The 24,883-nt window shown below is 45.1% G+C and overlaps 1 protein-coding gene across 13 annotated transcripts in view; it reads left to right on the plus strand.

The window, feature by feature from the left end:
• GRIP2 (glutamate receptor interacting protein 2) overlaps positions 1–24,883 on the plus strand; it is a 627,309-nt gene that overhangs the window by 529,722 nt on the left and 72,704 nt on the right. For all 13 annotated transcript variants that reach the window (XM_068253049.1, XM_068253055.1, XM_068253054.1 and 10 more), the window contains exons 13-14: positions 4,112–4,257; positions 19,533–19,613. In XM_068253049.1, the coding sequence (XP_068109150.1) occupies positions 4,112–4,257; positions 19,533–19,613 (227 nt within the window). The remainder of the gene's footprint in view (positions 1–4,111; positions 4,258–19,532; positions 19,614–24,883) is intronic.

The following is a 24,883-nucleotide window of genomic DNA, read 5'->3' on the forward strand; positions in this document are numbered from 1 at the left end:
GAATTACTGACAGACTGTAGGATTTGGGTGATGGACAGTGTCAAAAGTGAAGAAAAGATCCAGAAGAGAGAAGTTACCTTGTGGTTTAGGTTTGATAAAGTTAATTGATCCACCTTGTGTGAGAGCCTTCTATGAACTATACCCCAGATCAGGTGTTTTTGTGGCTACACTTGGTAGGCGTGTGAAGATTATGATGGCCACACTTGCTTTATGACCCTTGTGAGAATGGCCCCAAGACTGTGGAGGGCACCAAGGGGAGGCAAGGGAAGGGGTGTGAGCATTGGGGAGCCCCATCAAAGTTTTGCTGGGGGGCACCATGAATTTTAGTTACATCACTGTTCAGTGAACTGCAGTTGAAAAATTCTGGTAGCCTTTTATAAACACCAGGCAGAGGCAGAGGCGAGAGAGGCTCTAGCCTCAGGGCGCAGTATAGCAGGGGAGGGCGCACAACTCACTCTATCATTACTCTATTGTGTTTGAAGCAGAGAGAAATAAGAAAAGGGGATACATGGCAGTGACTGCAAGCCAGATAACTAGAGATTAAGGTGTTGGGGGCCCTGGGGAGCCTCTTAGTCATAGCAATCAGTGTGTGAGGGCTGGGGAGGGGGGATGGAGGTGCACACTTTAGTGTCTCAGCCTTGGGTGCTGGAGGACCTTGTCCCGGCTCTGATAAACACGATACCAAGTAGTTTTGAGGCATATGAAAGAGAAATGGGATTACAGCTAGAAAGTCGGGAGGGGTCAATGGAGGGTGCTTTAGTATTGGAAGGGAAATTTCAAGATGGAATGCTGAGGGAAAAACCCCACTGCACAAGGTAAGGTTGAACAATTCAGTAATTCCGGGAGCCAGGGTGGAGAGGGGATTAGAGTCGGAGAAGACAGGGTTGAAGGTACAAGTGGGGGAGGGAGATAAAGAGAAAACAGAGGTAGCTTCACTGAGACTAACTTGGTTGAAGGAAGTGAGGGAGGAGTTGCAGGTGGGTGGCAGAGCCGGATTAAGGCTAAATGGGGCCCTAAGCAAAGTAACTGATTTGGGCCCCCTCCCCCTTCATGTCATAATAGAATCAGAAGATGCATCTGCACAGCAACATGCCGCACACACCGGGGAGGCCGAGCTACTGGTTGCTATGGGCAACAGCCCGCTTTCCTCTGTGGGTGCACAATGCAGTGAATAGCAGCGGCAAAATGCAGAGTGAGAGATGAATGGCTGGGGCACCCCCGTGAAGAGGGCGCCAGATATCACAACAGCAGCACTTTCCCCCTGCATCTCCAGCCTGGCAATAGCAGAAAGCTCTGAACACCGCCAAACCGGAAGCCGTTCCCCAGACAGAATTACATAACCACCCCCACCACCGAACAACCGATTTCCTCCCAAACTAGACAGCCACCATGCAACCTCCATCCCAGTGAATACGATAGTCCAGCAGAGAAGGCAGCCGTAGCAGGGGAGAATGACAGCACCAGATGACTCACATTCACCTATTGCGATCCAAGCAATAGAGGTCCCGTCATCCGGAGCCCATCTGTCTCCTCTAGAGTGCTGCCGCTCTGTTACTACTACTATTACTACTTCCTACTTCCTGTCTGATCTGAGAAACAGGAAGTTCAGAGCGAGTGGCTGCACTGTAGAAGAGACAGATGGGTTTCAGATGACGGGATCTCTATCGCTTGGATCATGGATAGGTGAGTGAGCGTTTGATATCTGCTGCTATCAGTCTTGCTGCAGCTGTGGTTCTCTGTGGGAAGGGAGGGAGGAGTGGGCAGCGGCAGAGCGCACAGTAGCAGGAGGGGGACCTAGGAGGAGAGCCTGGCTCTGAAGACAATCAGCAGCGCACGGCATCATTTCAAGACAAATAACATTTATATCGCTCTTTTCTCCTGGCGGACTCAAAGCGCCAGAGCTGCAGCCACTAGGACGCGCCCTATAGGCAGTAGCAGTGTTAGAGAGACTTGCCTAAGATCTCCTACTGAATAGGTGCTGGCTTACTGAACAGGCAGAGCCGAGATTCGAACCCTGGTCTCCTGTGTCAGAGGCAGAGCCCTTAAAGGGACTCTGAGCAGTGCCTGTGGGTTTGCCTTTAAGCATACCCACAACTAATTAATTACATCCTCACACCTACCAGCATGATGTTTGTAAATATATCCCCCTGGGTTCCTTATATTTCATTGCATTGTGCTGAATCGAGCTGCCGACTTTGGAGAAAAGTCGTCCTGTGTAATACAATGAAACTATGGAAAGATGCATATCATTTTGAAGCTCTCTTTCTCCTCTTTCCAATGATAAACTCTTTCTCCTCTCTACAATGATAGATAAACTGCCACCCTACGCCTTTTAGTTTTCACTATTTTTGCGATCGAAATTGCTGTGGCTGCGATTTTGATTGCGAAAATAGCGAAAACTAAAAGTCATAGGGTGGCGATTTATATATCATTGGAAAGAGGAGAAAGAGAGCTTTAAAATGATATGCATCTTTCCATAGTTACTGCACTGCTCAGAGTCCCTTTAACCATTATACCATCCAGCCACCGCTGACAGGATGGCGAGGGCTGGTTTATGTGCTGATGGGGCCCCTTTGACACTGAATGGGGCCCCAAGTGACTGCTTTTGTTGCCTGGTCGGTAATCCGGCCCTGGTGGGTGGGCTCAGAGATGCGGTAGTAGTATGGTGAGTTGACTAACAGGGTTTCAAGAAATAAGAGAGGAGTTACAGGTGTGGATGAGCTGGGATATGTGGGAGCAATGGGAAATGCAGAGGTTGCAACGGCACCGGGGCCCCTGGACAAGAGGGGCCTATTGATAGCTCTGCTTCATACATCTTGATTGCTTTTCATTGGTCCTATGCTGGTAATGAACACCTCTATATGTGAAATGAATAGTAATCCTCGGTCTTCGAGAAAGCCCTCATTGTGGGGCGAAACGGCCGTCGACTACACTTCCGCACCTCTATCCATCTGCAATGGCCTGTTAAGTATCTTACATTTTTGTATTTTTAGCCGTGTGTTACCATTGTGTTTTTTTACAAAGAAGCAAATTAAAAGTTCAAGTTTTATATTGGATGAGCTGCTCCTGGAATGCTTTACTTCTCTTGATATTAGTAATCCTTAACTGTTTCCTTACTCCATTTATACTTCTCTGACACTGAAACTGTCCTGTCCTGGTTTTGGGGCTTCGTGTCAATAAAGTGCTTGGTGCCCCCGTGTAAAACTCGCATCGGCCCATGCGCCTCAATTACGCCATTGGTAGGTGGCTAAGTCTTTCACAATGTAGGAGGAGGGGTGTGGTTAAGGTGGGGGTAAGATTGAGAGAATGAAATGTAGAACATAGGAGGTCCAAGGGATTTACATAGAAAGGGCAGAGGTAGTGTGTTGCAGCCAGATCTGGTATTACAAAGGAGAGCAGACGATAATGGTCATAGTTGGAGTGAATGAGTATGCGGGTAGAAGGTTTGGCATTGGTTAAATAATGGAGGGCGAGGGGTGCCTGAAGAAGGCCTGGGTTAGGAGAGATATCATCAAAGAGAAACAAGAAAAGGAGAAAGTGCAGAAGAAGATACAAAGACTACAGCTGAGTGTAGGAGAAGGCAGGTAATGTGTTAAACTGCTGGAGTTCTGTATTGCAAATAAAAGCAACATGGAAATATACCTGGTGTCCAAAAGAATGTGGACAACCCGTCTGATGATTGAGGGGGATATCTTTGTCACACCCATTGATTACAGGATCACAGGGTTGGGTCCAATTCCATATTAACACCTATGGTTTGAGGTAAAATGTTCTGCAAGGACACGTGGGTGTTGTGTTTTTGTGTCCACATACTTGGTACCATTCATGGCCATTTCTGACCCTTTTGGTGCCCCAGGCAAGGCAACCTGTGTCAACCCCCCACCACCACCACCACCGAAATACACAAAGGCGTGCAGCCGTGCGCTATTCTACTAAAACATGGCAATCATTTATTTAATTTAGAATATCTGAAGCACCTCTTGCCAGCAAAGCGGCACATGGTGTTGTGCAAAAAATGGGTGTGGCCACAACAAGTTGAGCATACACAATGACATGTGGACGAAGGATTTTCTGCAGAGGGTTGAGCAGTATTTTATTTCCGTCTCCGCAGGTGTGGGCTGCTGCAGGTTGGCGATAGGTTGCTTTCCATCAATGGGATCCTGACAGAAGATGGAACCCTGGAGGAAGCAAATCAACTGCTGCGAGATGCCGCACTGTCCAATAAGGTGGTGCTGGAGATCGAGTATGATGTTGCAGGTGAGCTACTTTGTCAACTCAGTACGTCTTGTGTTGTGGCTACAGCGGTAGGTAAGCCTATATGGTGGGGAGGATGACTAGGCCGACTACAGATGTCTCTTGATGCACAAGACCTTGTCCAGTTAGGGACGTTCACATGTGAACACATTTCATCAAAATACAGAGCAAAATCATATGCAGTTGTTTGTAGATATTGCCTATGTAGGTACTACAGCTAAGTGTTTTAAAGCACACCTGAACTCAGAGAAATATGGAGGCTGCCATATTTATTTCCTTGTAAACAATACCAGTTGCCTGGCTGGCAAGCATGCAGATCATCTAGAAAACACTGATGGAGGTGCCCTGAGAGTAAAATGTATTGCTAACTACAATTGTACATGAGAGATAATGCTCCTTACCTCTCTTGAAGAACAAACCAATATTCTAGGAAAACAATTTGATCCAAGCACAAAATGACAACGTGTCTCAGGGGAGCTGGCCCGCTTCCCCAGGTCAATGCAGTGCCTTAAAGTGTACCTGAGATGGCCTCAATGCGGGTATTTATACTTACCTGCGGCTTTATCCAGATACACCCCCCATGAGGTCCACAGGCTCCCTCACCCTCCTCTACAGTCAGATATCCTCGCTGGTAATCCGACCAGTTGTGGCCAGTCTTGCATGCCTCCGCCGTGCACCCATGGCCAGGAGCAATTTGCGCCTGCGCTGTACAACAGTACTGTAGGGCAGTGGCGTAGCTAGAAATCATAGGGCCCCATAGCAAAATTTTCACGGGGCCCTCAGATTTAGGCACTCTTAAGCAAAGCAACCTGCCCCTGCCCTATGGAAATGGGTTAATTGGGCAATTTACATTCTCATACAATCAACCCTGCACCATGGTTCATGGGCACAGAGACAAAGTCAGAGGGTGGAGAAACACAAGAAAGTTAATTGCGAAGACATTAAGTACCACCTGGGCATCCTATGCTCCAGAGCCCCATAGCAGCTGCTATGGCTATTGCTACGCCCCTGCTATAGGGGCTGGGGGTGCGCGTGCGGCCGGCTGGATTACCGGTGTGGTTATCTAGTGAACGGAGCGGCCGGAGGGGACAGTGAGGGAGCCCAAGGACCTTATGGGCCTGGAGGAAGTCCCAGGTATGGCATTGAGGCTATCTCAGGCTCCCTTTAATAGCAATATGTCTAGTACGCGCCACTCGCACTCTCCTAATCTATAAATAGATTGTGCCGGTAGCAGGAACGGGAAAGTCGTGCCGAACATTATGCGTGTGTTGTGTCACATGCAGTAAAGTGTAAAGTCAATAAAAAGTATGCTTCACCATTAAGCCCTCTTTTCCACGGGCATTTGATAGGCAGTGAAATGCCTCTCAAACTCTCAACTGCTCACTGCTGCCTGGTAACTGCTCACTGCTGCCTGGTAACTGCTCACTGCTGCCTGGTAACTGCTCACTGCTGCCTGCTCACTGCTGCCTGGTTACTGCTCACTGCTGCCTGGTAACTGCTCACTGCTGTCTGGTTACTGCTCACTGCTGCCTAGTAACTGCTTGCTGAGCACTCCGTTCAACTGTCCGTGGAAAAGAGGCCTTACGCACGTGTTTTACAGCAAGGCACTGCATTGGAATACCACATGCAATTTGACCACACCAGCCACACTGTGAATGGCGCCTATGTGGTGCATTGAAGTGCAATGTTGTGTGTTACAATGCAGGCAGCAGTTGAGCCACACCACAATGCACCACTGTGAACGTAGCCAAAAAATATTTACCCAGTACCCAGCCAGTCCAGTCTGCCCATCCTTGACCCCACCCCCTGCGATGGTGCACTTCAGGTGCTTGATACCGTGCTGGGACAGGAATATAGAGTACTTTGGCTTTCAGCTGTGTGTTTTGCTGCTTGTCTGGAGTCCAGCTTGAAGCGCAGATCATTGCGGAGTCCCAGTGATGTGAATGGAGCCAGATGAAGAGGATGTTTATCACAAGTGCAGCAGACTGAGCGTGGGTTTGTGTGCACACATTTACTGCTGTTGTGTTACTCCAGATCCACCCTCTTCCCATCGCCTGGCTGCTGGCACTGCAGAAACACTATGAGGGTTGTGTAAGAGATGGAATGCATAATGTGGAGAGCAAGGTGGCCTCCCGCAGCATGCTGTACAACTACAAGTCCCAGCATGACATTGCTGCCTGCAGTCTTGACTCGTAAAAATCCATAGCATTATCAAACACGCAGCTTCATTTGCACAGCACACCTTCCCACTGATTAATGACCATTGTGTAAATACACACATTTGGCTGAAACCTAATCTGCTGTAGTAAAAACAGTAGCAATAAGCTGAGGAAATCCAGGCGCTAGTCTACTTTAGGGGACCCAGCAGGAAACCTCATAGAGAACAGTTTTCCAATCACAGCTCTCTCTACAGCACAAAGTGGGGCGCATTTGCGATCAGTGTTCCCCCTCAAAACATTTTTTAGGTACTTTGCCGTTAGCCGGGCGACTCCACTAGGTGGCGATAAAACTCCACCAAAATTACATCTTTCCCTACTATCCATGACGGCCTGGAGGGGGAATATTAATTAACGCCACCTGGTGGATGCACCCGGCTAACGGAAAAGTACCTTTTTTTTTCAGCAGGGTGGCATGAAAAAGTGGCCAAGTGGGGCATAATGGGAGCATGCAGGGCTGGCGTTTCTCTTACAGCACAGGAGGAGGATGAGGGGGAGCCGAGCCAATGACAGCCGAGTGGTCACCAAAATTACTAACTGGGAGGGAGAAGGTGTCCCAAAAAATAGGTGGTGGTGGATAAACAGTATATCTATATTATTTGTGACTAAAAATAGCAAAAAATATAAATAATAAAAATGGGTTATCTTAAAGGAAGGGGAAAAGCCAATTTCAAACAAAAGGTTTTTTAGGCACTCTGAACTTACTGTCTACAGTATAAAGACACTGCTTTGTATTTGATATGAGGAAGCGGCAGAGGCGTAGCTAGGGTTTTCAGCGCCCGGGGACAAAGACTATTAATGCGCCCCCCAAAGTCAAGGTTGCGGCGCGCCAAAAAGGGCGTGCTCACATAATAAATGTGGGCGTGGTTATGGGTGGAGCCAAATGTATATGGAGGTTAGCAGGCTCACGCTCACCCACCCTCCCTCAGTATGTACCTTCCAGCATGTTCCAAGACAAATTCAGCAATCATGAGCCCCCCCCATCAAGACAAATTCAGCAATCATGAGACCCCCAACATAACCAACTCAGCAATCATGAGGCCCCCAACAAGACAAATTTAGCAATCATGAGGCCCCCAACAAGACAAATTCAGCAATCATGAGGCCCCCAACAAGACAAATTCAGCGATCTTGAGGCCCCCAACAAATCATGAGGCCCCCAACAAGACAAATTCAGTAACCATGAGGCCCCCAACAAGACAAATTCAGCAGTCATGAGTCACATAAATAGACAGCATTTCACATAAATAGGTAGAATGCCCCCTTAATATGGTAGACACCTCTCACCTGGCAGCAGTTCTCCAAAATACACTCAATCTGACGTGGTTCCCCAAAAATAGGTAGCCCCAGGTCTATAGTTGTCCCCAGAATAGGTGGCCAGCAGTATAGATGTCTCCAGAATAGGTGGCCAGCGGTATAGATGTCCCCAGAATAGGTGGCCAGCGATATAGATGTCCCCAGAACAGGTAGCCAGGGGTAGAGATGTCCACAGAACAGGTAGCCAGGGGTATATGTGCCCAGTATATGTAGGCAGGGATATGTGTGCCCAGTATATGTAGCCAGAGGTATATGTGCCCAGTATATGTAGCCAGGGGTATATATGCCCAGTATATGTAGCCAGGAGAATAATATGTGCCCAGTATATATAGTCAGGCGTATATGTGCCCAGTATATGTAGCCAGGGGGTATATATGCCCAGTATATGTAGCCAGGGGGTATATATGCCCAGTATATGTAGCCAGGGGGTATATATGCCCAGTATATGTAGCCAGGGGTATATATGCCCAGAGTAGGTAGCCAGGGGTATATATGCCCAGTATATGTAGCCAGGGGGTATATATGCCCAGTCCATGTAGCCAGGGGGTATATATGCCCAGTATATGTAGCCAGGGGTATATATGCCCAGTATATGTAGCCAGGGGGTATATATGCCCAGTATATGTAGCCAGGGGGTATATATGCCCAGTAGATGTAGCCAGGGGTATATATGCCCAGTAGATGTAGCCAGGGGTATATATGCCCAGTAGATGTAGCCAGGGGTATATATGCCCAGTAGATGTAGCCAGGGGTATATATGCCCAGTAGATGTAGCCAGGGGTATATATGCCCAGTAGATGTAGCCAGGGGTATATATGCCCAGTAGATGTAGCCAGGGGTATATATGCCCAGTAGATGTAGCCAGGGGTATATATGCCCAGTAGATGTAGCCAGGGGTATATATGCCCAGTAGATGTAGCCAGGGGTATATATGCCCAGTAGATGTAGCCAGGGGGTATATATGCCCAGTATATGTAGCCAGGGGTATATATGCCCAGTATATGTAGCCAGGGGTATATATGCCCAGTAGATGTAGCCAGGGGTATATATGCCCAGTAGATGTAGCCAGGGGTATATATGCCCAGTAGATGTAGCCAGGGGTATATATGCCCAGTAGATGTAGCCAGGGGTATATATGCCCAGTAGATGTAGCCAGGGGTATATATGCCCAGTAGATGTAGCCAGGGGTATATGTGCCCAGTAGATGTAGCCAGGGGTATATGTGCCCAGTAGATGTAGCCAGGGGTATATGTGCCCAGTAGATGTAGCCAGGGGTATATATGCCCAGTAGATGTAGCCAGGGGTATATATGCCCAGTAGATGTAGCCAGGGGTATATATGCCCAGAGTAGGTAGCCAGGTGTCCCCCTCCCTGCCTCCCCAGGAGGAGGGGAGCAGCGCAGAGAAGAGGGAGAGCTGCTCTCTCTCCCTCGCTGTCCCCTCCATTAATGTCCGGGTGCTGGCAGCGGCGGGCGGAACTTACCTCCGTCTCGTCGCAGCGCGGATGGATCTGCCGCTACTCTGGTCTAGTCCAGACCAGAGCAGCGGCTGCGGGATCCGAACTTCCGGCCGGCGCTGGAGCGAGACGGAGGTGAGTCCCGCCCGCTGCGCCAGCACCCGGACAATAACGGAGGGGACAGCGATGGAGGGAGGGAGAGCCCTAAGGTGAGAGAAGGGAGGGAGATGGCCCCCTTCTCCACCGTCCGCATAGCTCTCCCTCTTCTCTTCTCTGCGCTGCTCCCCTCCGCAGAGGGAAAAAAAAAAAATCAGCTCAGCTGGGCGCCCTTAGGGACCCGGCGCCCGGGGGCACTTGACCTACCCCGACCCCCCCTAGCTCCGCGCCTGGGAAGCGGACTGTGTTCCACGAAATGCGTTATCATTGATAGTGTCAGATGAATAATACACCTTTTGTTTGAAATTGGCTTTGCTCCTTCCTTTGAGGTAAGTCATTTTTATTATTTATATTTTTTGCTATTTTTAGTCACATAATATAGACAGAGGTCTAGTGCACACCAGAGCGGTTCGGCTGCGGTTTGCGATCCGCTTGCGGGTGCGGATCCGCTTGGGTAATGTATTTCAATGGGCTGGTGCACACCAGAGCGGGAGGCGTTTTGCAGAAACGCATACTCCCGGGCTGCTGCAGATTTTGGATTGCGGATGCGTTTCTGCCTCAATGTTAAGTATAGGAAAAACGCAAACCGCTCTGAAAAACGGCACTTCAGAGCGGTTTTGCTGGCGTTTTTGTTACAGAAGCTGTTCAGTAACAGAATAAGGGTATAAGAGGCGCCCTGGTGTAATAAAAGCATCTAAAAACAGTTTAAAAACGGGAAATAAATTTGAGGTGGCTTACCTCAGTGACGAAAAAATCTTTGTATTTTACAAAGGTTTTTATTAGTAGCACAGGCAACGCGTTTCGCGGGTCAGAGCCCGCTTCCTCAGGCCAATAACAGTGCCAAACTAAATGACAGATTCAGCAAAGGGAGCCTCCCTGACCCGCGAAACGCGTTGCCTGTGCTACTAATAAAAACCTTTGTAAAATACAAAGATTTTTTCGTCACTGAGGTAAGCCACCTCAAATTTATTTCCCGTTTTTAAACTGTTTTTAGATGCTTTTATTACACCAGGGCGCCTCTTATACCCTTATTGTGCAATCATACCCCCTTACCTCACCCGTCTGAGGGGTGGGTACAGACCACACGTGGCTTCGACCACGGCGGATATCTGTCCCCTTTCTTTTACCAAGGAGAGCGACCGCATCCAGGTCCCTAGGGACCACCCCGAGTGGAGTCGGGTTTGTTGTCTCCACCTGCTTCCTGTGGTCGGTTGCCCCTCTGCAACCCACCTTTGTGAGTAGTGTCTTACTTTTATTACGTTCAATTGTTTTTGACATACTACACTATTGGGCTCCCACTTTTGTCTCCTGTATCTTTTCACTAGAGGGTGTTATTGACACCCACATCCCACTATGTTCAGTAACAGCTTTACTGTAACAATATATGAAATCTACTACACCAAAACCGCTACACAAAACCGCAAAACGCTAGCTGAAACGCTGCAGAAAAATAACAAAAAGCGTTTCAAAATCTGCTAGCATTTTGCGGATCTGCTAGCGGTTTTTGGTGTGCACCAGGCCATACTGTTCATCCACAACCACCTATTTTTTTGGAGCGCCTTCTCCCTCCCAGTTGTTATGTCACAGCCCCCAGCTGCTTTCTAGTATTCAATTTCTGAACTATTGCTTTTTTCTGGAGCGCGACCCACATATCTGATGACTAAAGAACCCGAGTGAGGGCTGGTGCACACCAAAACCCGCTAGCAGATCCGCAAAATGCTAGCAGATTTTGAAACGCTTTTTCTTATTTTTCTATGGCGTTTTGCTAGCGTTTTGCAGATTGCTGCAGCGGATTTCAGTATAGTACATTTCATATATTGTTACAGTAAAGCTGTTACTGAACAGCTTCTGTAACAAAAACGCCGGCAAAACCGCTCTGAACAGGCATTTTTCAGAGCGGTTTGCGTTTTTCCTATACTTAACATTGAGGCAGAAACGCATCCGCAATCCAAAAAATGCCTCACCCCGGCATTTTTCGTTTCTGCAAAACGCCTCCCGCTCTGGTGTGCACCACCCCATTGAGATACATTGACCAAGCGGATCCGCAGCCGCAAGCGACTGCAGAAACGCTGAAAAAGCCGCTCGGTGTGCACCAGCCCTGAGGATGGGATTTCCTCACCTGCCTTCATACTGTGGTTGCTCTGGAAAAAGTGTACTTCTTATTTGTATATGTTTGCACATATTTTAAATTTTTATAATTTTTCGCTGTCGTGCCCCTTTAAGGTTTGAGACGGTGTCGTCCACCAAATCATATTAGCTGTATTTCTCTATGAGGTTTCCAGATGGGTCCCTTAAAGTAGACTAGTGTCCAAATACAACCAGATTGCTACTTATACTTATTTTCAGCAGAGTTGGACGCAGGGGGTGAGAGACATCTGTACAGATCTTATACATGTCACATGAAAACGATCACGAATGATCATTTTGGATGCTAAAAAATCGTCTGTACTAGAGATGATCAACTGCATTTTTTTCAACTTGATGCAAATTGCAGTTTGTATGCAGCTTTAAATTGGACCAATCAAATGCAGTTGCAGCTGATTTGAATTGGGCCAATTTCAATCCGTATATAATCTGCATAAATTCAATAAAATGATCTCATTGATCTTCTCTAGTCTGTACAAGGCTTTGTTCTAGGGACATCTTGATACACACACACACTGAGGCCTTGTTCACATTAGAGGCGGTTTTGTAAAATTTTAAGTGTGGGCAATTTCCAAAATCACCCTGAAAGCTCTTGTGTAATGATTCTCTATTAGAGAGTTCATATCAGAGCGGTTCGTTTGCGATCCTCTTTGAAAAGCGGTGCTTGTGCCATTGTTGAGGCGATTTGCCTCAATGGAAGGTATAGGAAAAAATGCAATGCTTTGGCAAGTGATTGCGTGAGGTTTTGTTTTTTTTTTTAAATACAATGGACTCTATTCATAAAAGGTTACCGCAAGTTTTCCGCTCAAAACAGAGGATTTTCCCGTCCATTTAGCAAAGTGGGCATTCATAAAAGCTGTTCCCGCATGAAAATCTACAATCCCCCAGCAGAGCGAGAAATTTCCGCCCTCTCCAGTGTTATTCTAGATTTATCTAGAAAAAAGTAACAAAATGGCCATTCATAAAGTTTAGAGGAAGCGGTATGTGGACGGGAAATACCGCTTCCTCTGATTTTGCGGATTACATACAAGTGAATGGGACAGACCTCCCAGAGAGAGCAGTGCACGTAGGGACGCTGAAGTGTTTCCGCATGCCTTCCGACAGCTTACCGCCAGCCTTCAGCGGGAGATCTCTGCTCTTGCATCGCAGCTGGCAAGATTTTTATGAATGACCACCCAGAAGTCTAAAATACCGCTGCGGTATTTTCCCTCCAGGAGTTTTTTCGCCACAAATGTTTTATGAATAGAGCCCATTGTATTTGTTGTTTCCGGATCAACAGACGGAAGTGGTCTGCAAAAGCACTTACAAAATCGCCCACAAAAAACGCAAACGTGCAAAAAAAGCCGGAAAACACTTTAAAAAACGGCGGACGGACATGCGAGCTGAACGCAATGTGAACAAGGCCTAAGGGCCCATTCACACTAGAAGCGCTTTCTGAGTGTTTTGCGTATGCTTAGCGTTTTTTAAAATCTTTCCCGGTACTTTTCCGTTAGCCGGGCGCATCCACTAGGTGGAGCTAATTACTGTTCCCCCTCCAGGCAGCCATGGATAGTAGGGAAAGATGTAATTCTGGTGGAGTTTTATCGCTACCTAGTGGATGCACCCGGCTAATGGAAAAGTACCTCTCTCCAATTCACTTTAATTAAAATCGTGGAAAAATCGCTGTCATTCCGCGATCGTGCACGCGAAAATCGCTCAGAAAAGCACTTTTACTGTTTTTGACAATTTTTAAGTGCTGGCAATTTTCAAAATCGCCCTGAAAGCGCTTGTGCCATGATTCCCTATGAGAGAGTTCACATCTAAACGGTTCGTTTCCCAGCCGCTCAGCTAAGCGGTGCTTGGGCCACTGACGTCAGGAAGTGAAAAAAACGCAATCGCTCTGCAAAAGAGCTTAAACAGTCCAACGCAGAGAAATCGTAAAAAAAGGTTCAAAAACCGGCCCACACGGACGGAACGCAATGTGAACAAGGCCTAAGGCCTCTTTTCCACGGACAGTTGAACTATGTACATGGCAGCAGAAAGCAGTTCTGAGAGTTTGGGAGGCATTTCACTGACTATCAACGGCCCGTGGAAACGAGCCCTTACATGGCATTGAATGTAATATTTCTTGTGCAAAGTGAGGCCTCTTTTCCACAGACTGCTTGCTGAGCACACAGTTCTACAGTTACCAGGCAGCAGTGAGCAGTTGTGAGAGTTTAAAGGGGCACTATGGCGAAAAATGTTAACATTTAAAATGTGCAAACATAGACAAATAAGAACTACGTTTTTTCCAGAGTGAAATGGGCCATATATTACTTTTCTCCTATGTTGCTGTCACTTTCAGTAGGTTGTAGAAATCTGACAGAAGTGACAGGTTTTGGACTAGTCCAGTGATGGCTAACCTTGGCACTCCAGCTGTGTCAAAACTACAAATCCCATCATGCTTCTGCCTCCCTGAGTTATGCTTAGAGCTGTCAGAGTATTGCAATGCCTCATGGGACTTGTAGTTCCATCACAGCTGGAGTGCCAAGGTTAGCCATCATGGGACTAGTCCATCTCTTCATAGGGGATTTTCAGCAAGGCTTTTATTCTTTATAAATATACTATCTTTATATTCCCTAAAAAGGATTTAAATAATGATGCTGGCCAGCTTCCCTGTTCGCTACACAGGTTTTGGCAGTTGAACAGAGCAACTGCCATTCACTAAGGGCTCTTTCACATCAGCCAACGCATGCAGGAGCCGTTCTCCTGCACGCGTTGTCTGCCTGCGGCGTGTCGTCGGGTATCTGCGGTGCAATACAATCAGCGGCGGTAGCTGGTAATTAAACCCGACGGAAAACGCCAGCTCGCGGGTGCGTTGGACGAAAAACTGCGCCTGGGTGCCTCGGAACCGCAACGCATCGAAAAGCAGCGTCATGTGTGAAAGGTAAAATGAAAGTCTATGGACTTTCATTTTACCTTGGTTAACGCAAACGTTAGCCGCTTGCGTTAACGCACAAAATCGCCGCAAGTGTGAAAGAGCCCTAAGTGCTTTTGAAAATCAATAAATCCCTGAGAATCCCCTATGAAAAGATGGACTAGTCTAAAACCTGCCGCATGTCAGATTTCTACTACTTACTGTAAGTGATAGCAACATAGGAGAAAAGTAATTTATTGCTCATTTTACTCTGGAAAAAATGTAATTTTTGTTTGTTTGCTCATATTTTACATTTTACAAATTTTCGCCATAGTGCCCCTTTAAGGCTGGGTGCACATATAACAGAAATGCTAGCATTGTGTAAAAAGCTGCTTTTTATGCAGCAATGTTAGTCAATGGTATGCAGAAAAAAAAAACGAATGGGTATGCGTTTGTACTTTGGCGTTTTTAAAATCACTAGTTTTGTTGCATATTGTGCATGTACGCATCAAAAACGCACACAATGAAAGTCAGTGGAAACGCAAAGTTTTTGTATGCGTTTTTAAAATAAAAATAAAGATTTCTGATGTATTTCCGCTTTCTGTTGTCTTCCTAGTGATTTGCATAAATGTAAATATAAAAATGCATACAAAATGCATGTGCGTTTTATATATGCGAACCACAAATGCATTAAAATGCACGCAAACGCTTGATAATCTGTGTTAAAAAAAAACGCAAACGCACCAAAAATGGACACAATGCAGCCTTTCACGTTATGTTAGGCCTCCTTTCCAAGAACTGTCGAGCTGTGTGCTCAGCAAGCAGTTACCAGGCAGAAGTAAGCAGTTAAAAGTGAGTAATGCCCCAAAAAGAACAGGCCGGAAGGACTGCGCTCCACAACACTTGACAGAATTAGAAGTATATAAAACCCAAAATGTCACCAGTATAGGGGATCCGCAGACTTTAACAGAGTACACACTCTCCAGTCACGATTTTAGTCCACAAAGAAAGTTGCGATCACAATCCTGACCTCTCAGCGTGGCATAGGATTTCCCTGAAAAGAATGAGAATATAGTGCGATATTGCTTCCAATGAACCACCCAGTGATTCACTTCATGCAATTGTGTGAAACTGCCTCCACCAGTATATCAAGGAAACACGGGGGGATATATATTCACCCCCTTAGTGAGTTACACTCACCAGATACTTTCTTGTTTTTCAAGCATATAAGCCCTCCAGCCTGGGCAATCACAATTCAGGACCTTTAAAACATATAGATCGAAGCTTCCATAGCATAAAACCGTTTTTCATTTATTGCTAAAAATGCATAAAACATGCGTACCGGATTCCAGTGCATAAGCGTTTCTATGAGCGTGTCAGCACCGCCGCGGTCGGATCCCCGCCATGCCCCTGATGAGTCAAATGACGAAACGCGTAGGGCGGAGCTAAGGAGTCACGTGGGACGGAAGGAGGAAGCTAAGCGGTGACTGTGGTGTGCAGCGGGGATCCGACCGCGGCGGTGCTGACACGCTCATAGAACCGCTTATGCACTGGAATCCGGTACGCATGTTTTATGCATTTTTAGCAATAAATGAAAAACGGTTTTATGCTATGGAAGCTTCGATCTATATGTTTTAAAGGTCCTGAATTGTGATTGCCCAGGCTGGAGGGCTTATATGCTTGAAAAACAAGAAAGTATCTGGTGAGTGTAACTCACTAAGGGGGTGAATATATATCCCCCCGTGTTTCCTTGATATACTGGTGGAGGCAGTTTCACACAATTGCATGAAGTGAATCACTGGGTGGTTCATTGGAAGCAATATCGCACTATATTCTCATTCTTTTCAGGGAAATCCTATGCCACGCTGAGAGGTCAGGATTGTGATCGCAACTTTCTTTGTGGACTAAAGAAGTAAGCAGTTATCATGCAGCAACAAGCAGTTACCAGGCAGCAGTGAGCAGTTGAGAGAGTTTGAGAGGCATTTCACTGCTTATCAACAGTTCGTGAAAAGGAGGCCTGAGACTTCTGCAGTTATTTGTCGTCACCTGACCTGAGGCAGCCCAGCTGAAGGAGTTAACAGGAAGTGCTATTGGAGGACTAATTGTTTCCTGGATTAGAGGGTGCAGCGGAGTGCAGAGAGCTGTCTGAATGGATCATAGCTTTCAGCTTGAAATATGTGCTGCAGAAAATGTTTGGCGGAGAGGCTCCCGCCGAGGTAACTTAAAGGGAACCTAACGTGAGGGATATGGAGGCTGCTATATTTATTTCCTTTTAAACAATGCTAATTGCCTGGCTGTCCTGCTAGGCCTGGGATAAACTAGAAATCAAAATTGCGTAAAGTGAACCTTAAATGAGTAAAAATTTAAATCTTTTACTTACCCGGGGCTTCCACCATCCCCCTGCAGATGTCCTGTGCCCACACTGTCAATCACCGATCCTCTGGTCCCCCGCAGCCAGCCAGCCTCTCTTTCGATGACTGGCCAGTCACCGGGCCGTGCGTTTCCTCAATTACGTTCCTGACGCTGTGGCCATCTTGCACAGTTCACGTGCGACGTACACACATATGCATAGTACACGTGCTGTGCCTGCGCAGGACAGCCACAGCGACGGGAGCACCGTGCTGTCACTTTAAGTGCTTTTTGTAATTTCTGGAGATTTTTTAAGTGTTATAAGGTGGCCACACACGATACAATAAAATGATCCGATTTTACGGCAATTCGATAAATATGATCGGATCTCCGGAAAAAAATCAAAAGGGTGTTTTTTTTTTTATTCGACTGAAAAATCCGATCAGATTTCCTGTTTTTTTTATGTTTATCGAACCAGAATGCTGGAAATTTTTCTTCAATTTTTCTAAAGATTGTATGGTGTTTGTCAATTTATTAATATACACACCCTAGTAATTTTCTCCGAGTTTCCAATCATTTTTATCATAATTGTGGAAAAATTGAATGTGTGTGTGGTACATTGGTCAGATTTTCGTAATGTTAGAATCAGTCAAACATTTAGGGCCCGTTTCCACTATCGCGAATTTGCATGCATTTCCCGCATGCGAATTCGCATAGCCAATACAAGTGGATGGGACTGTTTCCACTTGTCAGGATTCCTTTGCCTTTCTCTGTGCAGAAAAAATCTGCACGGTAGAGCCATCAGAATTTGCATATCGCATAATGCTATGCTAACCGCATACAATGTATTTAATAGGGAATTCACATGCGGTTTAATCAATGGAAAAGCACACAGGCACCGCCATGGTTAAATCCGCATAAATGGTCATCCATGCGAATTTGCATAAAAATTTGCATACAACTGCATGCAAAATTTGCATCCGCATGCAAATTTGCATTCAAATTTGCATACAAATTTGCATACAACTGCATTCAAAATTTGCATGCGAATTTTTACCGCGATAATTCGCACCGCACAAGTGGAAACGGGCCCTTATTGCAATTCTTAAATTGAACAGTTATTTAAAAAATTGTATGATATGTGGTCACCTTATGGCTATTTGGGTACAGCAAATGGTTTTGGGTAGTAAAAATGCTGCAAAATTGTTTTGTACAGTGATTGCAAAGCGATTTTGCCACAATCCTATGCTTTGTATTGAAGCCAAATGCTTCATATGCTGTAGGCACCATGATTGTGATCTTGGGAAATTGCAATTGCTACTGAGAGATCACTTCCATTGACCTTCATTAGCCTAGCTCTTTCAGTATTGCTGATGATTCTAAAATACTGCTGAAATTTTCTGTTGGGCCCCACGCCTAATACTTGTAGCCACTGACCCTCAACAAGCATGCAGATCTGGAGCTCTAACTGGAATAGCTGCATGCGTAATTCTGGTGTGTGATTCAGACAGTACTGCAGCCAAAGAGATTAGCAGGATAGTTAGGCAACTGGTATGGCAGCCTCTGTATCCCTCTCACGTCAGGTGTCCTTTAAAAGTAAATAATTTTTCCAGTTTGCATGCAAATGTATTTTCAAATTGTATGCGGTTTGGAACTAAGCCATTAAATACACCTCCTGATGATTTGGATTGACCCGAATTCCAGACTGCATACAACTTGCATCTAATTTGCATGCAAGCTAGAATTAGGCCTCTTTTCCACGAACTGTTGAGCTGTGTGCTCAGCAAGCAGTTGACAGGCAGCTGTGAGCAGTTGACAGGCAGCAGTGAGCACTTGTGAGCAGCTGTGAGAGGCATTTCACTGCCTATCAACAGTCTGTGAAAAAGAGGTCTTGCTGGCATCTGGTTGGTCTTGTCTACTAATCAATAGGAATGAGCAATTAGATGCAATTTTTTTTCAGAGTTACTGAAAATGTATGCACATTTTTATGCAAATATATGTAGTTTGAAAATGGAACAATCAGTTTAAACCTGGGTTTAAATTGATTGGTCCATTTTCAAACTGCATATATTTGCTTGAAACATTTTCATAGATAAACATGTGCATCTCATTGATCATCCCTATGAATTAAGGAGCTTGTGGACAGGTAAGAAGTGATGCCACTGAGTCCCGAAAAGAGATCAATCTAATAATGTTGGGGTCCTTTTCCACAAGCAGTTGACAGGCAGTGAAAAGACTGTGGAACTCCTGCAACTGCTTGCTGCTGCCTGGCATCTTCTGACTGAGCGCACAGTTCAGCCGCCTGTGGAAAAGGGACCTCAAGCTACAATCACAGTGGTGCGGTGCGGCATAACAGCCACTTTGGAATGCGGTTTGCCGCCCAGCAATGCACTAGCTATAGTAACGGTCACAGTGCGGCGGGTGCATTGTGCTTTAATGGCACCAGAATACACTGCGTTACCCATAAACAGGAAGTATATTTTCCATTGACTGTATGCAAAGCAACGTGCATATAATGTGTTTTCCCAGTCCGTTGCATTCTTGCTGCCAGGGAACGCAATGCCCACTGTGACCATAGCCTAATAAACAAGCCCCCTGTCTTGGGAGATATGCGTGTATTTGTGTAATATTGAGAAGTGAGCTGCTCTTTGTTGCTGCTGTTTCCTGCTTTCCATACGTTGTCTGGAGGTTCAGCACAGATGGCGTCACTGCAGGCTGACCTACATTCCGCTCATTAATTCCCCCCCTTCTCTGCTTCCTCCAAGAGTCTGTGGTTCCGAGCAGTGGTACGTTTCACGTCAAGCTGCCGAAGAAGCGAGGAGTGGAGCTGGGCATCACCATCAGCTGTGAGTACACGCTTCAGCGCCTTTTAAAGTGCACCTGTTACGCATGAACCATGGAAGCTGCCATTTTGGGCATTGTTTTTGAAAAGGCAGGCTAATTGTCTATTCAGTAAAAATAAATAAATTTTTCTAACTCTTGACGCTGTCTAATGCCTTGAAGTATGCCTGAAGTTATAGGAGAATAGAGGCTACCATTGTTTATGCCTCTTCCCTTACTGTGCTTATATTTTCCATGTCACTGACCCAGGAGTATGCAGATCGGGTGTTCTGACTCCACTGGCTGCATGCTTGATTCATGTGTGTGTGACTCAATGGAGCTCTATTTATAAAGAGACACATTACATTTAAATTACTTGTTTTTTGTTGACTTTTTTCCCTTTAATTTTAAAAATGGTACTTATCCGTTAGCCGGGCGCATCCGGCAGGTGGCGACAAAACTCCACCAGAGTTACATCTTTCCCTAATATCCATGGCGGCCTGGAGGGGGAATAGTAATTAGCGCCACCTGCCGGATGCGCCCGGCTAACGGATAAGTACCTTAACCACTTAACATCTCAGTCGTTTTCAGCTTATGCATCCGAGCAATGTTCACCTCCCATTCATTAGCCTATAACTTTATCACTACTAATCACAATGAACTGATCTATATCTTGTTTTTTCCGCCACCAATTAGGCTTTCTTTGGGGGGTACATTTTGCTAAGAGCCAATTTACTGTAAATGCATTTTAACAGGAAGAATAAGAAAAAAAATGAAAAAATTCATTATTTGTCAGTTTTCGGCCATTATAGTTTTAAAATAATACATGCCTCCATAATTAAAACCCACGTATTGTTATTGCCCATTTGTCACGGTTATTTCACCATTTAAATTATGTCCCTATCGCAATGTATCGCGACAATATTTTATTTGGAAATAAAAGAGCATTTTTTCCGTTTTGCATACATCACTATTTACAAGCTTATAAAAAAAAAATAGAGAGAAATATTTCATCTTTACATAGATATTTAAAAAGTTTAGACCCTTAGGTAAATATTTATGTTTTTTTTTTTTTTTATAGTAATTTTTTTTTTTTTTTTTTTTATTAAACATTTTATGTGGGCATTTTTGGGAGGGTGGGATATACAAGTGTTTTATTTGGGGAAATATTGGTGTTGTGTGATGTTTTTGGGTATTTGCTTGTAGTTTTACTTTTTGGCCACAAGATGGCAATCTCGATTTTTTTTACATGACGTCACTCTAAGCGTACAATGTACGCTTAGAGGGACACAGCTTCAGAAAGAGCGAAGCTTCCGAGAGAAGCTGTCGCTTTTTCAGCGGGGGAGAGGAATCAATGATCGGGCTCCCCAGCCCGATACATTGATTCCGTGGCTACCGAATCCGCGGCCGGGAGTGCGCGTGCACGCGCGCGATCGGCCGCGGGAGCGCGCGGGAGCGCGCCTGTCCTCCTTTACGTTTTTATACGTCAAGGAGGACAAAGTGGTTAAAAATATAATTAATACTTTTATAATACATATACAGAAGGGTGATCAAATGTGGTCACTGGCAATTGTAATTTAATTGCCATTACTAAAATTAACAGTAACAGATGTGTTACTTCTCACCATAGCCTCGTACACTCTTTCTTTCAATTATGATTTGCCAATCACTGACCAACTTTACCACTTCCGTGGACAGGTATTCCCCGGTTAATGAATGATAGACTGTAGGTTCGTTCTTAACTGAATCTGTTCTTAAGTCGAAACATTGTGCCATCTCTGTCCCCTGTACCTCCTCTGTGTCCCCTGTGCTTTCAGTGTCACCTCTGCCCTCTGTACCTGATTATACAAGTTTTAAAAGCTATTTTTTCTTTGAGTTTTTTAATATTAATTTTCTCAAAATCTACAAGTCCAATTTAAAAAAAAAAAAAAAAATTTTTTTAACTTGTTCCTACAGAATCCATGCCATTAGTATCGGCAGGTACCCGTAGTATGAAGGTTTACCTACACCAGTGATCTGCAAACTTGGCTCTCCAGCTATTAAGGAACTACAAGTCCCACATTGCATTTGCCTTTATGAATCATGACTCTGGCTGTCAGACTCCCACAATGGGCTCTATTCTCAATGATTTACTGCATGCGGAAATGCACTTGCGGTAGATTCCCGAAAAAAAAAAACCATCTTGACATTCACTTATGTTTACGCATGAAATTTACCGCATGCGTAAAATTTTATGCATTAATTACCCACATGCGTAAAAAAATGCGGTAAAAGTCCGCAAAAGTCGGTAGTTTCCGCAAAAAATCAAAATTCACAAAAAAGGCGCCTTATTTCTGACTTGACTACCGAATTTTTATCACCTACTAGTACTTGGTGATGTATTTCGCTTCCCATTGACTTAAATGGAGTCTGGAGCCTTGAGTGCCGTGTTTGGTGGACTTTAATTTTTTTTTTTTTTTTTTTTTGGACAAGTTTTGTTATGCAACTTTTCTTCTGCATGGCTTCCGCATGTTTACTATGTAATTACGCATGTTTCCCAAATTTTTTTACGCATTGTTCCCACATGCGGAACATTTTTGGTGAATGAGGAAAAAATGCGGAAATTATCACTTGCGGTAATATAGCGGTAAAAAATCTCTTACCGCATGTGTGATTGAGAATAGAGCCCAATGCGTTGTGGGACTTGTAGTTCCTTAACAGCTGGAGAGCCAAGTTTGCAGATCACTGACCTACACAATCTGATTATAGTACTCAATATCTGTTGATCCTCATACTACATGGAAGTGGTAAAATTGGTCAGTGATGGGGCAATCATGATTAGTGATACATCAGCACACTAACCTTTTCGGGCAGCAGTGAGGGTACATTCTGTGGCCCGACAGCCATCTCGCGGGACTTCTGCTTCGTCAGACTCCCAAGTGCAAGGTGTCACTCTGCATTAGGGCCTGTGACAAAGTGCAATTTCTGTGAAACGGCTGTCAGGCTGCAGATGTACCACTATTTCACTGAAGTTTGCGATTTTACCAAGTGCCCAGCTTTCTCCTGCCTTTCTACAATCTAATAGTATGCAAAATCTGTTGGCTCTGATAACTATGTGGGAGTGGTAAAGCTGGCCAATCAAAATTGGATGTATGTTTGCACTTTAAAAGACATAGGTGTACGTGGCCCATGGATTTGTATTGTGGACACACATCGCTACTTCTTAATCTGGCGATTCAAAGCGAAGTTAAAAACTATGCTTGCACAAAAGTGTTTTCTCTTCTGCTCTGCTGAAGCTTGTAAGTTAAGTGGAGAGCACTATTTGGTGATTCATAAGTGGCGATTGCACTGATTGATAAACCTGGCGATTGTTACTGTTAAGAATTAGCAGCAATAGCGAAGCTGGTAAACTGTCTGCCCCTTCCTCAGGGGTCACACTTACCGGCTTTCGTACGCGTTTTCTGCACAGAAAAACTGACTTCAACTGAGAACTCATGTTAATCAATGAGCTAGGTCACACTTTAATGCAGATTTCGTATGCAGAAAAAAAACTGACATCTTGCGCAATTTGTCAGTTTTCTCTATAAATTACATTAGCTGTTGTACGGTAGAGGTCACATTTGTCTTTCAGTTTTCTGAAAAGTGTAGAAACTGAAAGACAAGTGTGACCCCCTGCCTAAGCGACTACTGTTACCATTTCTGGGGATGTGAACTTAACAGGATAAATGGACAGAGGTCTAGTGACAGTTGATCAATGGGAGGAGCTTAGTGAAGCAGGAAGGGGCGAGTGTGATTCATGATTTGGCCCCAAGTGGTTCTCCATTAACCGTTTAAAGGTGCCCACTAATAGTAAAATCTCCCAAACGATCAACCATGTGATCAATCAGATCGGGGTACTGTTAATGGTGCTAATTGACGATGAACAATCGATCTATTGATTGTGCCATCGATCTAAATTTCTGTATGATTCTTTTGGTCTGATTGGATTGCTTCACATTTTTTCCTCCATTGGTGAGCCAGAACGATACTCCGATCGATCACAAAGATTGGAAGGTCGATCTTTCAGGCTATTGTACCGTTAGTAGTAGTAGTAACCAGAGGAGGTGGGAGGGGGAGGCTGGGGCGTAGCAATAGGGGTTTGCAGCGGTAACGACCGCATCCAGGCCAGAGGGGCCCCATGGGGCTCTTCCTAAATCAAAGTATAGGCTGTTTATTGGTCCTGTGGTGGTAATAATCACTTCTATAGATATTTTGAATAGTAGTAATCATTAACAAACTGTTCCCCATCCCCCTTCTTGCACCTCTGACACTGTAGTTGCCATTGGCAGGTTTTGTTACGCCGTATCAAGTGTTATGTATAGAGTGCTTGCCCAATGCAGCGAGGTTCACAGACAGGAAACAGTTAGAACCATGTCCCTGACATCACACTGTGGTAGGGGTTTCACCACAATATCAGCCATACAGACCCCCCCCCCCCCCCCCCTGATGATCTATTTGAGAAAAGGAAAAGATTTCTCATAGGAAAGGGGGTATCAGCTACTGATTGGGATGAAGTTCAATCCTTGGTTACAGTTCCTCTTTAACGGACATCTGAGGTGAAAATAAACGGATGAGAAAAACAATTGTATCTATCCTCCTTCTCCCAAAAGTGACTTTTTTAGATATCCCACAGTTGTATTTTATATTTAAATATAGTTTTTACTGTTTCATTGTCTCTGCTCAATGGCACCTTCATTGAAGTATGCTAGAGCTCAAATCTATGAATTATTGACCCTTTAAAGAAAACCTGTAATTGAAAAAAAAATACTTACTTCGGGAGGGGGAAGCCTCTGGATCCTAACGAGGCCTCCTTCCTCCTTCCGTTTAGCCTGCCAGGACCCCCGAAGTCCGGCGATGTAAATCTTTACCTCTCCGATCTTGCGCAGGCATACTAGCGGCTTTTCAAATGGGTAAGGCGGAAATAGCCGAACCCAATCGATCTACTATAGTGTGCATGCGTGAGTACTTTTGCGCCTGCGCAGTAGAGCAGATACGATCGTGCTCAGCTATTTTTGCCTACCCCGAACGAAGAGCCGCTACTACGCCTGTGCTGGATCCCGGAGATTTACTGACAGGAAAGTATTTTATGGCTGTAATGACTTATGGCTGTAATTACTTATCAGTGAGGGCTATGCTATAGTCTGACCCAGAAGCTGTCACTTGCATACCTGATGTTTAACTCTTTCAAGCAGAGAAAGGAAAAATAAGGAACACAGCCTAGTTATCTGTGTGCGAGGCACTGTACATACACGTCTATCTCATCATGTCACATATCACC

Source organism: Hyperolius riggenbachi, chromosome 9 (assembly GCF_040937935.1).
Source record: "Hyperolius riggenbachi isolate aHypRig1 chromosome 9, aHypRig1.pri, whole genome shotgun sequence".
NCBI lineage: Eukaryota > Metazoa > Chordata > Amphibia > Anura > Hyperoliidae > Hyperolius > Hyperolius riggenbachi.